This window comes from Lates calcarifer, linkage group LG3 (genome assembly GCF_001640805.2).
Source record: "Lates calcarifer isolate ASB-BC8 linkage group LG3, TLL_Latcal_v3, whole genome shotgun sequence".
Classification (NCBI taxonomy): domain Eukaryota; kingdom Metazoa; phylum Chordata; class Actinopteri; family Centropomidae; genus Lates; species Lates calcarifer.
In genome coordinates, this window is record NC_066835.1 from 13882623 (window position 1) to 13898476 (window position 15854).

The 15854-nt window shown below is 40.1% G+C and overlaps 1 protein-coding gene across 1 annotated transcript; it reads left to right on the plus strand.

Moving 5' to 3' along the window:
• Nucleotides 1–169: 169 nt before the first annotated feature.
• zgc:63863 (uncharacterized protein LOC393372 homolog) lies at nucleotides 170–15456 on the plus strand. The gene is made up of 10 exons (XM_018670754.2): nucleotides 170–727; nucleotides 1472–1526; nucleotides 2470–2600; nucleotides 2695–2775; nucleotides 3562–3748; nucleotides 3909–4010; nucleotides 6474–6615; nucleotides 7466–7650; nucleotides 8932–9041; nucleotides 11025–15456. The coding sequence occupies exons 1-10, from the start codon at nucleotides 658–660 to the stop codon at nucleotides 11204–11206; spliced, it is 1245 nt and encodes a 414-aa protein (XP_018526270.1). The 5' UTR covers nucleotides 170–657; the 3' UTR covers nucleotides 11207–15456.
• Nucleotides 15457–15854: the final 398 nt, after the last annotated feature.

The window sequence follows — 15854 nt, forward strand, 5'->3', positions numbered from 1 at the left end:
ATGTCACCTCACACGTGTCCTAAAACGAACCCACGAACAACTTTCGGGGATCCAGTTTGCCACACCAAACGGTATATGGTATATTTTATTTTGTCTGTGTTGTTGTTTTTGTGCTTAACATCAGTCTTATTCTCTTCCTTATACATTTTAGTAAGTTTTCACAGTTAGACGAGAGAGAGTGCACTCAACACATGCACTTAAAAGACCACAGACTTGTCAATTTAGCTTAATAATCTTCAAACGTCTCTTACAGTTGCCCTACAGCGCTTTTCTCTCCTTTAACGGAAAAGGTACAGAGTACATAACTGTGTCTCTACCCACTTACTTAACTGAGCTGGGCGTACGCGTTTATAATAAAAAGTAAAACAAACATTTCTTACGAAACTACAAAACTACAATCAAGTCAGCTTGCGGTGCGAGTCGCAGGACAGCCAATAGAACGCCTGCGCTGTGTCACATGTCATTTCTGACCAATTGCAGCGTAGCAGGGTGATGTCACGGTTGGTTGCTTCCTTTAGTCAGCAGCTGTTAGACGTTATCGTTGTGGCCTGGCATTATCGTTGTTTTTTACCTATTTAATGACACATTTTTTCAACCTGTTGACTCGTTTATGGCACAACACAAGCTTCGTCATTCGGTAGTCGGTTTTTAAAGGGGATGAAAAGGCTCAAGAGGAAGAAACAAAACGCCGGAGTTGGGGTGAATGGGAATGGACCTGTCACAAGAGGTAAGTTCACTGCAGATACAGTAGCTAAGTAACGTTTAATAAACGTACACTAAATGTAAACACAGACCAGTCACACGATACTAGTTACTTTGTTAAAACCGGCCTGTTTATTTCCTTATTTTGATTTACTGTATGAGGAGACAGGAACTCTACCGGTCTAGACTATGTGGCGCAAAGTAAGACAGCTTAATACAATTACTGCAGCCTGCTGACACAAACTGTAAGAAACTAATCACAAGTTGTCCGCTGTTTCTAACCTACATCTAACCTGCCTGCTGTTTTGGTTTTTACTCGGCTTTTGTGAGTAGAAACTCTAGCCACATATCTTTAACTGGTGCTTGCGTGGCAGCCTGTCAGCCAACCTGGACAGTTTGGAAACTTTCAGCTGACAGCCAGGCAGGGAGGAGATGGAAATTATTCTTTTATTCACTGTGCCAGAGGAGAACTGTTACCTTTATTCATTTAGTCAATCAGTAATGTTGTTGTTTTTCCCTTTCAAGCCATCAAACACTGATTATGATTTCCAAAACTCTGTAGTAATAGATGTGACCCATTATTATCTGTCACTGATTCACTGTAATGACATTGTTTGCATGACAGACATGAAATGGGTGAGGTCAATACATAGAATCATTCCCTCATCCTTCCTTCTGTGTTTCCCTCCCACTGTTTTCCATCTAATGTTTCTTCCTGTCTTACGTATTTCTTTTCTCTCATCCTCTCATCTCTGTTCCTCCTTTACAGAACCAGACTGTGGCAGGAAGCAGAAGTTGGCTGAGATCCATCAGGCTTTGATCAGGTTAAAATTAATTTATCATTTACAGTCTGCCTGTTTAAGCACGCTAACTCTTTATTCTTCTCTGAACGGCGTCTCAGTTTGGAAGGCGTATAAGTTTAAGCCGTTTTAACGCAAATTTTATTTTGTTATTTGAAACTGCATTAGTTACACACTATTGAGCAGTTTTACTGGTAATGAGGCCCTCTGATGTTTGATTTAGAACGACCTAGATACATGGACGTGCTGACACATAAAATTGAGGTATGGTGTTCTAGTGATGAAGTACAACACAAACACCTGTTCAGTGAACACAAGACACTGGGTTTTCAGAGTTACCCAGCTGATGCAATGTTCGCTCTGAAAGGTTTTAAAAAGGCCACATGGTGTGTTTTCCCAACTGGGAATGCCATTCCCTCTGCGGATCCAAGACGCTGTTTCACAGTTAGAGGGCATGCATTTATCCACAGAGAGTGACCTTCATCACTCCCCGCTAAGATAATTTCACACATAAAGATTACTCACATGCACCCAGAGGAATAGAATGACAATTATCATGAGGACTTAAGTGTCAGGAGGAATGTGAGACTTGATGTGAGATGGCACAGGAAAGCTCATGCAGAATTAAACAAGATTCATGCATTCATACGAAGCCCAAAAAGTAGTGAAACTAATTTCACAAAAATAAACAGTTGTCTTTGTCAGTTCATGGTAGACACGTGGACTCATATCATGCTGCCATCAGTGCAGGACAGATGCCACCGTGTCGGGAAGATTTAGACAGAGTTTAGCAGCTGTGTAGTAGTGTAGGATGTGAGTGTAGGATTACTGCATTAGAATCAAGAAAATGGAACTTTATTCCTGAAGTAAGTTCATGTGTAACACAGGGATTTTTTTGTTGTATGGGCAGACTTTAAAGTAATGAATTACACTGAATATAGCTTAATTCTAACTTTTCAATGAGCAGTGATCCAGTGGACATTGAGACCCTGAGGAGAGCAGCAGCCAGCAGAGGAGGACTGCTTACTGATGAACTGAGGAGGAAAGTCTGGCCCAAACTACTGAACATCAACGTGTATGATCTACCACATAAACCTGGTTAGTGGTTGATTTACCAGCTGTAGAATTCTGATTAATACCACTATTACTGCTGATACTAATAGAAGTTATAATAACATTTCTTATGTTGCAGGTCGAGATGTGAGAGAGAACCACAAGGATTATAACCAGGTCCTCCTGGATGTCAGGAGGTCCATGAAGCGGTTCCCTAAAGGTCTGTGTTTGTGCGTGTGTTATCTCTAAAGATAGCAGCATAGCTCAAAGCGCCATTTATCAACCTGTACCCCTGTACTTACAGCAAGATGCAGATATCTGGCAAGGCTTAATAATTAATGAACTAAAAGCTGCACCAGGGAAGACTTTTTGTGTCTCAAGACAGCCTGTGCTGTCAGGCAAAATCACAAAGCTAGGAGAGCAACAGAGAAAAGTCTCTTATCTAACTGAGAGGGTGTTGATTTAAGTTAGTTAGTTGTGATGTTGATGATTTAAACTTTTCCGCCTAGAGGAAGCAACAAATAAAAAAAACTAATTGAAAACTAAGTGAAAAAAACAGTGGGGAATGAGGGAAAGCTGGGCTCACCATATTAGACTTACCTTAATTATGTTAATGTCAGTTTGGATACTGAGCTCCTCAACAAATCTGAAGATGCAGAGCATATTTATGTTGTACACACAACTGAGCTGTTTCAGACCCTGATAATAAGCAGCCAGACTGGGTTCAATAATCCATGACGAACTATTCGCAACAGTGATTAACACAGGCATTTAGACTTAGGGTCCAAGTTTATGTCTGGATGTGTTGTTTTTCCTGTAAAGATTTAATGTATTTACTCCTATAACAAGACAAAGTAAAGTGGAGGGGTGGGGGGCAACTTTACATAGTTTGTTTCCATGAAGTTCTTGACCATGTCCCAGTGGCTACCTGCTTGAACCTACTGCTGTTTCCAAGGTTAACAGTATTATTTATGGTTTAACGTGCTGATTTGTTCCTCTCCCTCAGGTATGCCAGCCACAGAAAGAGCCGTCCTTCAGGAGCAGCTGATTGACATCATACTGGAGGTTTTGAAACGCAACCCTCAGCTCCATTACTACCAGGGCTACCACGATGTGGCTGTCACTCTGCTGCTGGTAGTTGGGGAGCGAATGGCCATCGCCCTGTTGGACACACTCTCCAATTATCACCTCAGGTTGTACAGTTTTACTGATAAATCGACTCATTTAGAATTTTATGTTATTGCATTTTTAATGATCTCAATTAAACACAGTTTGGATCCAACTAACCAATCATATTCAAGATAATTTAGCTGTAATATTTATATAAAGTCTGTCCATCTTCTCTGTTGGCAGGGATTTCATGGATCCTACCATGGACAGCACTAAACACATTTTAAACTACCTGATGCCCATACTGGAACAAGTCGACACAGAACTACATGACTTCATGATGAGGTACACACACAGTTCAAAAATGTGCTCTTTCTGCTACCAGTGGTTTCTAACAAAAAAAAAAAACCCTAAGCACTTTTACTGCAGCACTGAACACACATTTAGTTATTTGTTTAGAGATGAAATGCACTTGCAGCTTTTTTTTTTACTTGTTCCTTTCAAGTTTGAAACTTATTGTTAGTGACTTTGGACAGATCTGTCTGCCAAATGAAGGTAATGTAATGTAAGTAATAACCACTAGAGGGCATTAAAGTCTTTTTCACCTCAGAGCTTCACAGTTTGACAAATTGCCTGAGTGTTTTGTGGCTGAATTGCAAAAATTGAAAATGCGTCTGTAGTGGTCTCACTGGGGAGCTCTGGTGTCAGATGGTCCAACAGCTGTTTCAGAGGCGTTCAAGTCCCACCAAGGTGCGCACCATCACGTTTATTTGTGATGTCCTACAGTATAATTAGCCAAAACTGATACATGAAGCATTTGTAGGGGCATTGGAACCACAGAGACATAAATGCATTTTAAGATACAACCAGTTACTGTAGGTTAATGATCGGATGTCTAGTGAGGACTGGGTTTGTAATTTGTTTCATGTCAGTGAATTGTTCTCTAAGGTATTGTAATGTGTGTGTGTGTGTGTGTGTGTGTGTTGGTGCATGCATGTGCGTGTACACTTGCATCTCCAGTACCTTTGCTGTCTTGTTGCCTGTTCATAATTGATGCTGTGTTGGCAACCTCCATATTTGCAAACTACCTGTACAAGCTCACACAAACACAAAAAAACCAAGACATTGCACTTGCAGAAAAACGGCAGGATAAACAACACCCCACTTCAAAGTTTAGAAAGCTCTTTTTAGTGCACACTTCCTCTCACCCTCATCTTCCTTCATATCTCTGCTTCTTTCATTCCCTCCCCTTTATCTTGAACTCTCTTCTTTTGTTGTTTTTCTCTCTTCCCTTCCATTTTATCCATCCCATCATACACGCTCCTTGCCCTTTGCTCCTTCTCTTTACCCCTCCCCCTCCCCTGTCCATCACTCCCACAGACACCTTTTTACTTGTCACTCCCTTCCTCTATTCATCCCTGAAGGCTCCTATCTAATATTTATCAACAACCTCTCAGAGTCTCCAATTTACTTGAGACTGTGTCTAAAATAAATACCTATTTATGTAAGCAGCCAGCTAAAGGGAGGGTTATAAACACTAGGTGAAGGTAAAGAAAATGTATTTTGCCGAGGCCAGTACTTTAGAAGTTGGTGGGGTATAATGAAACAATTTTGTGGCCCCTGGTGTTTTATGACACTGGGATTAAGCCAAACTATAAAGAAGATGAGAATCGCCTTGAGCTCATTCTTGAACTTGCGTGTCTGACAAAATAATATCAACTCACAGGTTTACTCTGTAGCTTTTTCCAAGCTTTCAACCACATCTCATCAATGAATGGAGCTGGCTCAGGTGTCATTATGTGGCTCAAGTGTGAAAATGACATTAACAGGTGTTATTGGAGGGAGATTGTAACCCCTGTCTCAAGTCAAACTAGATGGTCTGTGACATTGGATGCGAATGTCCTATTTGAACCTTCTGTGGTAGTCCACCACCTCCTGATCAATGACTTTGACCTCCCTCCAGCTAAAGAATGAATGGGAACGTTTTAAGTTTTAAGGATCATACTGGTTTCTCATTTTATCCAGCTGAATATAAATTGCATATACTTTATATCACTGCTTCTCCAAGTGGACCATTAGTTTTAAGAACAATCTCCTGTCTTCCAATCAGCTGTTGGTTTTCACTAATTTCACTACAGTATGAAAACCAACTTGCAGAGAAATTCACCCTCTGATGGATTACCTATATCAAATAAGTTTTTACTTTTTGCAAGTTCATTTTCATACCAGTGTAAAACCACTGGCTGCCTGGAAGGTAGAAAATCAAGTCTTATATGCCCATTTATTTTTATATGGTTTTTATTGCCACTTTTATTTATTTATTTTCTGTTTTCTGTTATTACTTTTCAACTTGATGCCAATGCTTTCTTTCTTGGCCAAAACACTGTCTCATGAGGCTCTGGGGGTTACATAAAGTTTAGATAAAAATGAAAATAAAAAGGCATTAAAGGTGCTATATGTACATTTTTGCTGTCACTACATAGCCAACATTAGTATTAACAGCTGTTTGCTTACCTGTCACATTCAAACTTCATTCCTGTTGCCTAGAGAGCATATTCTAACCTCTGTAACCAAATGTAATAATGGCTGCAGCTCTTGGCAACTAAACACCTGTTGATGCTAATGTTGGCTATGTAGCGATAGCAAAAACGTACATGTAATAATAATAATAATAATAATAATAATAATAATAATAATAACTTTATTAGTAGTTATTATGTAGTACCTTTCAGTAAACCCAAGAACGCGTTTAACACTAATTGTGTTCTTTAGTTTGTTTTTGTTGACCTCTCTTACCTCTTCTTTTAGGTCAGAGGTGGGAACTATCTTTGCACTGTCCTGGCTCATCACATGGTACGGCCACGTCCTGTCAGAATTCAAACACACTCTCAGACTCTACGATTTCTTCCTGGCTTCACATCCACTGATGCCCATCTACCTTGCTGCCACGGTAAGAGGATGTTGAAGGTAACAGGAAATAATCAAAAGGCAGTGACTTTGTCTTGTCAGTAATCCAGGATGCTCACACATGAGTACCTGCTACCATATACACACACTCACGCAGACACTCATTCACGCAGCGAGGCAGAGCACTGTGAAGTCACTGGACTAGTTAATTAGATACCTCCTAATGAACAGAGAGGGTGACAGAAGGCTACAGAGAAAAGTAGGGACAGAGGGAGAGATATTAAAGGGAAAGAGAAGGAAAAGATGAAGACTGCATCAAATAACAATGACAAGGATAGCTGACTGATGTGTGAGAAGGAAGAGAGAAACAGTTTACAGAGTAAAGCGTTTTTTATATTTCTTTTTTTCAGTTGTGCCACTCTGGAGTAGCCTCTTTAGTGTCCTGGATGCTTTTATAATTACTGCTTGGCACAAATGTCTGCCACTGGAACATCTATGTGTGCATGTGTGCTCTCTGAAATTATTTATTTTTTGTGTGTGCGCATGTATCCTTTTGTTTTTGCATTTTGCTTGTTTGCAGTTGTGGATGATTGTGTGTGTGTGTGTGTGTGTGTGTGTGTGTGTGTGTGTGTGTGTGTGTGTGTGTGTGTGTAGGGGCTGGGCAGAGGGAGAGCTCTGTTTGAAGTGTGTGAAACAACAAAGCAGAATGTAGTTCATGTTTCCTCCAAGGCTGAGTACAGCGCACAGCATGGGGGGTTAACTCTTCATCTGCCTATTTCACTGCTGTGCACTAATTCAGCTGCCGCACAATATGTAGAATCTATTTCTTGTTTTTACCACAGTGTTATTCTTCAGGGTTAAAACTTTTAACCTCCTCCTCCTCTCCCTCTCAGATTGTGTTGCACAGAGAGAAGGAGGTGAAGCAGACAGAGTGTGACATGGCCATGGTCCACCACCTCCTCTCCCGCATCCCTCAGGACCTCCCATATGAACTTCTGATCGCTCAGTCCCAGGACCTGTTCAACCAGTACCCTCCATCATTACTGGCCAAGCGGGCAGCACTGCAGTCTCGAAAGAGGTGAGACAAAAATTGAAAAATATAGTAAGTAAAAAATAGTTAATAATAATGGCAATACTACTAAATAAACACATACAATGACTCCAGGCTTAACAACAGTGCAATTAAATGAGCACAACAACTTAATTTCTATTTCAGTGTAATAGCTTTTTTTTATTGCTGGTACAGTGTGCATTCGTATTAGCTGAATGAGATGTGAAAGAAACACTTTAACTTGTATGTTCGAGGTTTTCCTTCTCCAAATTGTGTTATACAGATTGTGAAGCTCTCTAGGACAAATTTGTAATTTTGACTATAAAAAATATATTTATTTGTTGTAGTCGGACTCACATCGAACGACTCAAGCAAGCGGACAAAACACAAAATGCAGTGTTAGCATCTTGTCCATCTGTATGGCATCATAGTCTCCTGAGCAACTGCTATGCCTCTTGGGATGCAACCACAACTATTAATCTGCCAGTTGACTAACTGATTATGTGATTAGTCTATAAAATGCTAGAATATCCCAGAGTCCAAAGAGATGTCTTCATATCACTTGTTATGTCTGACCAACAATTCAAAATCTAAATATATTGAATTCACAAGGATATTAAACAGAAAAGAGCTTCAAATATTTACATTTGAGAAGCAGGAAACAATGAACATGTTTGCTTGGTAATTGACTTAAATATCAGATATCTGTTTTTCAATTATTTGAATAACAGCCCCTGCACTTTCTTTTATTTGTGCTCAATAACTTCATCAGAATATGTTTCTACATGTACGTTAGCCACAGGTAATCTGATGTAATGCCCTCAGTAACCAAGAGGGGGTGCTACAAAAACACATCAAGACTCAGTGGTGCTGCTGACACACATGAGCTGTTTAGTGTGTGTGTGTGTGTGTCTGTGTCTGTGTGTATTTTTCCACATGTTTTATTACTGAGGAGGAAGCATTAGAGACACAACTACACTCTCTCTCTGTGCCCACAGTCTATCACTCTCCCTTTCCCTGTCAGTGTCCTTCAGTGTTACTTACAGCCATTGTTCAGGGCAGGAAGTGACATCACTGACATGAGTCCTTGACTGACTGATACTGAAATATACTGATGTCCCATAATACATAGCTTCCTATACACAAGAGCTACTGAGTTTGCAGTTCTTTCAAATCGTCTCTAACTCTCTGCCTCACCTGTCATGATCTGTCAGTTTACCCATCCATCCATCTCCTCATGTCATTCCTGCTGCTCATGCTTCACCTTAGACCTGACACCGCTCTCCCTCTCTTTTTCATCCTCTCCAGTCTGTCCATCAGCACCTTCCAGGCGTTTCAGCTCTCCACCCTCCACCAGAGGCCAGACTCTGTTCTCCAACGCCTCACCAAGGCCCAGGGCTCCACCACCTCCAGACATGGTAAAAATAGTAACTGTAATCTTATTACTGACTCTGAAGAAGGACTGCACACATACAGACAGTGCAGGCACTTCAATAGATGAGTGAAGAAAATGGGTACTCTTTGAAGTTAGGGAAAAGATGGATATCGACTGTGAGATTTTAAGAACAAACATTTCTGCCCAACCAAAATTGTTTGATGGCTCCACATTTCTTTGTTTTTTTTCTGATGCTCTACATGGGAACACAATTCTTGAAAACAAGGCAACAGTAAATATGTCATCCCCCACAAACGCTGCCCCCCTTTGGGCCAATCAATAACAGGTAAACAAATGTTGTAGCACCCCCATCAGACCAATCAAGTGCAAATTTAAATATGCCAAAACAGAACAAAGGGATGCATTATTCCCGTAGGTTTTTGTGAAAATCTGATCAGCGGTGTCTGACATATTATCTGTGATGTACAGGCAATCAAAAATATGTTGTACCATTCCCCTCAGGCCACGCAGTGTAATATTAAAATTGATGCACATCATTCCCCGCAGTTTCATCAAAATTCAATTAGCAGCATCCAAGATGAAATGTGTAATGGACAGACAGAGGGCCGATATATAGCACCTCCTGATTTCATTGTGGCAGACAGTGAACTGGAGTCAATGACCTGTCAGACAAGCTGGCATGTTAATCTTAAAGACATGAATATTGACTGACTAGTGGACTTGAAAGTTAACATGTACGTTATATTAACCCCCACCACAGTGTATGTTTGAATTTCTTCAGCAGGAGCCCGTCAGTGTGTAATGTATTTAGTGAGTGTGACAATTCACTCTTGAACTTTGGAGTAATAGTTTGACAAAATAATAATAAGTCTTAATTAACGGTTCAACTGAAGAAACTTCATTTGCTGATCGGAGGCTCTGAGATGCAGTGGAAGATTTTGGTTAAAGCTTTAAGAAAGTGAATCTTTAGTTAAGACTGTTTTGTCAAAATACATTTTATTGTTACTGGCAGAATCCTCCTCTCCTGCGCAGGATTTAATTTGCATATACTCACAAGGGACTCACAGAAATTGATACATGCACATATTGGATTTGATACAGAAGACAAAAGCTTTCACATATAGTTAAAGGTCCCATATTTTACATTTTTCCTGTGTTTTATTTTTTTATTTCTTGTTTTATTTTTATTATTATTTTAGTTTTTATATTCATAAGAACATATAATTGTGGGTTTAAGAACCAGAAACATCTACAATATAGTTTTACATCTCCTCTGTCATGCCTCTCTCTGGAGCTCAACCGTGAACAAGGCATTTTGTGACTCTGAGTCTCTCTTGTGATTGACTTAAGAGTGACACACTTCCAGGCCAATCACAGGTAATGAATTGTCACCTGCTGTAGCATGGTAAAACTTACCAGTAAATGCAAATGGCAGTGGCCACCATTGAGGAAAATGTGAGGCAGTCAGTGCTGAAAAGAGCTGAACATACGGTCAAATACAGACTAAAATGTTGCCGATATTTTAGAAAAAAATACACTACATCTAACCCATAACCGTATTCGAAAGTTCAATTTCCTTCACAGTCGTCCTTCGCACGTGTGTCGCGTCTGCAGCTGAAGACAGGACGTATTGCACTGCTGTTTTAGACTGCATTAGTTTGAGCAAGGTGTAGTTTGTAAACTGGTAGCTGAGTGTAACTTGAAGTAAAGTCATTAATCATTTGGCCTTCAAGTTAGTTGAATTTAGAGCACTGCTGTTATTAAGCAATGATCGTGGTACACGATTGGTTGTTCTATATTTAATAGATTGTGATATTTTGACCCCTCCTTGTCTCCACTCCAAGTGTTTTGACACTCCTTGACCCCCTTTTTGTTTCCAATCCAACCAACAAAATGCAGCTTGATGATCCTTTGGTTCAGCTTCAAGCATTATGAAACCTCTTGACCCCTCCATGTCTCTTCTCCTTGACTTGTCTGACCCCTCCTCCTTATTTCGTGCTCGTAGCCTCTCGACACTCAGGCCTGGAAGCAGCTTTGCCCCGGGACCGAGGCCAGCTGTGGGGAAAGGGGAACAGGATTGTGAAGATGGCAGTGTGGGGGCTGTCTGCGACGCTCGGGGCGGCCGTGTTCGCTGTGGCTCAGACGGCCATGGATTGGGGACCTGAGGTGTTACTACAACTGTTCTGACGTGGCGGCGGGGATATAGACTGTTAGACACACTGACACATGGTGACAGCAGACACACATCTGCTCTCAGATGAATCAACAGCACACAAACATGCGTACACAAACAAAGACGCTGAAGGCTTGAAGCTTGTCTCGTGCTCAGAGGGGATGGTAGAGAAAAACAGGAGGTTAGCTATGTCAGTGCCAGGTTGTTGCTACTCAACCACCATGAACATGTTGTAACCACTGGTCAGCCTTAGGATGTGTGTGTGCATGTGTGTGAGTGGGTATATGTGTGTTATATGTTTCTGAACATGTACGCCAGACCTCATACTACATGTCAGCATGGATAAATGACGGGCCTGTTGGGCACAGGCCCAGGAGTCCAAGCACTAAGGAGGCTCTGGGGCTAGAGCCTCTGTTTGAAGTGACTGTTAGCATTGCTTGTTGTCAATGAAACAACCACAAACAACTTTGGAGAGGAATGTGTTAAACTACTAAAACTAGAAAACACAGACAAAATGACTACAAGGAGATGCAAAACTACTACAAAATGACCACAAGAAGACGCAAAATGACCTCAAAGAGATGCCAAATGACCACAAAAGGATGCAAAAGAACTATGTGTGACTACAAAAGACATAAAATAACTACGAAAACAGACAAAGCAACTATTAAAAGACACAATGACTACAAAAGATGCAAAATAACCTCAAAGAGACATATTGTAGGGTGTTCCTCCCATGTAGGAGGAGGTCTTTTATACCTCTGTGCCCAGGGGCCCGTTGTCTCATAATCCGCCCATGCATGTAAGACACTTAACGCATCTTGCTCTTTCAGGCTTTTGCTCACATGCTACCATTTGTTGTACCATTTTTACACGTGTCTGTGTGTGTTTCCTGCTAGTTGATTATTTTGCTGATAGCCCATTTTTAGACCATCACGCTTTGTTTCCCTGCATTTCTGTTAAAAGTGTTTCAGTGCGCTTGTTGGATCAGCAGCCATATCTGAGAGCCAATAGTGCCGGTAGCCAGCACGATGACACATGAATACAAATTATTAAAGAGCAGTATTTTCTGTTGAAAGCTTCCAGTTATGAGGAAAGAAGGAGAGCGAGAGAGAAAGAGGGAGTGATGGAGGGAGAGATTTTGCCTGTGAGCTTTTTATTAATTGCTTGACTCCAGGTGTCAGTGAATTGCATTTATAGTATTGTTTGACACACAAAACGAGCTGTTGCCACCCCAAAATGTGAACATCACACACAGTTAGAATGCAGCACTAAATACAAGCAGTGGGCCTTCTGCATTTTGCAGTAGGTATTGGAGTCCATACTTTTTAATGTTATTTTTGTATTTCCTGTAGCCGTTTTCTAGCTGTCTGGCCCACCATTGCTGAAAGAATATGGGGAAGACACCAGTACTTTTACATTCTTAAAATATTTAACAGGTTTGCGCCAACATCCACCCTGAACAGCCGTCAACAGAGCCACAGTACACGGACTCAGTTCTTCTTCAACATCATATTTCTCTTTAAAATTTCACTGCTGTGCTTAAAATGATTTTACGGCTACAATTTGAGGACTGTCGGTCTGATTATTTTAACATGTCACAGGAGAAATTCAGTTTTTTAACTACGTGCATGTCCTCAAAGGGCATCACACACACTGTAGATATTCTTGGCTCAAACATAATCACAGAGTTCCATAACCTTAAAAGTGAATATTAATAATACAAGCTGTTTCCACCTGAGGTACATACGTATGTACACAGCAGGGGGATGGGGTGGAGGGTGGAGGGGTATCCAAACAGCAATGCATGCCCTGGTTGTCGACTTCTTCTGTTCTGAAATATTTATCAGCTTTTTACTAGCCGGGCTGCTGCATCTGTTAAGACATCTTCACCGGAGTCACAACACTCTCCCTCCTCCACTTCCTCTGTTATCAGATATAAATGTGTCATATCTTCACACAGCTGGATGTACAGTCTGCCCTGTTGATTTTAGTTGCTACAGAGCAAAGGAATTCAACTGGTACTGGTCTGTTGTGTACAAAATTACAGCGTACAGAGCAGGAGTAAATGAGTTTTATGGATCTGGAGAGTGTTTTTAGCAACATTTGTAGAGCTGAGTATTATATATAACAAGCCTGTCAGTCAAACAGTTAGAATATCAATTTGTGCAAATTTGATTGGTGATAATCAGTCATTTTATTAGACAGCCAATAAGTCAATCAATCAGTGGCCATGTAACTCAAGTAGTTGCCTGGTCAATAACCTGTGCTACAGTCTGACAAGTTGTATACCACATTAAACAATATGTGTGTCCATGTACTGTAACGTGTGTGTGTGAGAGTGAGGAAAATGGAAAAAGTAGCTTTAATCACAGGTCTGTTTTTCTCTTTATTTGCTTTCTGGGCATCTTTTGTTTTTTTTATTTATTTATCGTATTGGTGCTTTATTAACTGTCAAAAATCAAATTATTTATTTCAAGAGCAACAATCTGATTGGCTATTTATATAACGGGTAAATGCTAATTGGATTGTATAAATGTGTAATTGAAATAGCTGAAAACTGATTATTATGGTTTTATCAGAAATCTGAGGGTTTATATCTTTAAAGGTGATCCAGTTATTTTACATATAAAATACTGTCCTGGTCAGAAAAGAGATCAGAAGTTAAAGGAATATTTTTTAGGGGGGAAATGCACTTATTTACCTTGTTAAAGAGAGTTAGATGAAAAGATTGATACCGCCATTGAAGGCATATTTCCCACACTACTGAACTATCCCTTTAAATGTTTGGCTCATGAGCCATTTCATTTTGTAGATTAAAATAATACAAAGGGAACATGTATTGTATGGTGCATGGCTGGCATTGATTTGTACCCTGCTCAGTTACACAGACAGCTCATTCTGCAGTGAAGTTAATTCAGTCAACACTCGCTGTACTTTTAAAGTGATTGTATGTAATTGTGCATCAATGGTGCTTGGTCACAGCTGATTCATATAGAACTGCTTTATCAATACAAAGCATTTTTGCATGTTTTTTTGTTTACACTTAATTGGCTGCCTCATTCGTAAATGTGCAGGGAAAACCCCTTTGACCAGAGTCTGTGATCTTCAAGCATAAGTCTAGTATAAGTCAAATCTGTGCCATGTAGTTTTACACACACACCCATACCCGTACAGGCAGAGAGAGCTGGTGGTGCCAGATCTTAATGAGGATTTAATTCCTGCCCCTGGCTCTTGGTGTGCTCAAGACACTTTCTCCTTGTCTTTTTTTTTTTTAATTTTTTTTTTTTTCCTCACGTTCGCACTCAAACACCTACACCAGCACCTGCACTGGTCTCAGTCTGGCAGATGCCTTAGATGAAAAATGATTGAAGCATGTTACTTGGATTGTGTGAAACCAAAGCAAAATATAGAAGTTGTTACAGGTCCGTAAAATCAGTGAAACACACCGTATACACTTAATTCTAGAGGACGTAAACATAGAAAATAGAGGATAGATAATTTAATTTCACTGTAGTGCAATGATTTACTCTTATTGATTAGTCCTGTTGAGAGTAGTTAAATATCTCATATTTTATCATTGTTTTTACTACCTGGTTTGTCTCACTTGATATCAGCTCACATCTGCAAAGATTTTGAGGCTATTTTGCACTCCACCCACTAACCAGTCTATCAGAATCATTTGCCAAAACAAACAAAATCACAGACATGATTCATTGCAATGTTATAGCAATTTGACCAAATCAAATCTGTTTTTATATTGGTTATGAAATAAGAGATGCTTCTTTTGAAACATTAATTTGCAGTTGTTGAATGAAAATGAGAACATTTAAAAACTTTTGAGAAGTTAGTTAAGGAGCTGGCTTTTTAGCAAATCAAAAAATTTCAGGATTTCATGCCAAATTATGCATTCACTCTGGTGTGCTGAAGAGCCTGATGCTGAACTCCCAGTGAGCTTGTGTTGAGCCTCTGATGACTCTCGGTCTTCCCCTCAGGTCCGGATTATTTCCCAAAAGACTTGATCACACCAAATACTGCAAATACAAGCCTTTAGTTGCGTGTGTGTATATATATGATTTCTGTGGACATTTTGGGCATTTAGTGCATGTTTCTCATGATGGTTACTAAGAGATACAAACTGTATTTTTGAACATATCAGGTTCTTTGCACATTGTACTTATTGTATTGTAATGTGTGTAAATGAAGCCTCTTTCTGTCTATGAAGTAGAACAGTGAATAAATAAAAACAAATCTTGACTCAGTATCCACTTTACCTAACATGACTCTATTACTATTACTGTTACAGCTGCTTGTATTACGGTACTGTTTTCAGTTTAGAGGATTTTCCAACTTTTCCTATGCTTGTGAGGACCCAGAGACTTTGGATAACAGTACAATGTTAAACAGTATGTAGAGTGATCTGAAGAATCCAACAGCTGTTAGTATGTCTGTGCAGTTTTACAGAAAAAGAGGAAGAAAATAGGATTCCCCCCCCCCCATGTGTGTGTTTATACTGTACAGCTGTTGTCTTTTCATAGGGTCTGTTAAACTGCCCTCCTTGGAGAAATGAGGTCAGAAATGTATGTGTGTGTGTGTGTGTGTGTGTGTGGTGTGTGTGTGTGTGTGTGTGTGTGTGTGTGTGTGTGTGGAGGACAAGGCTGC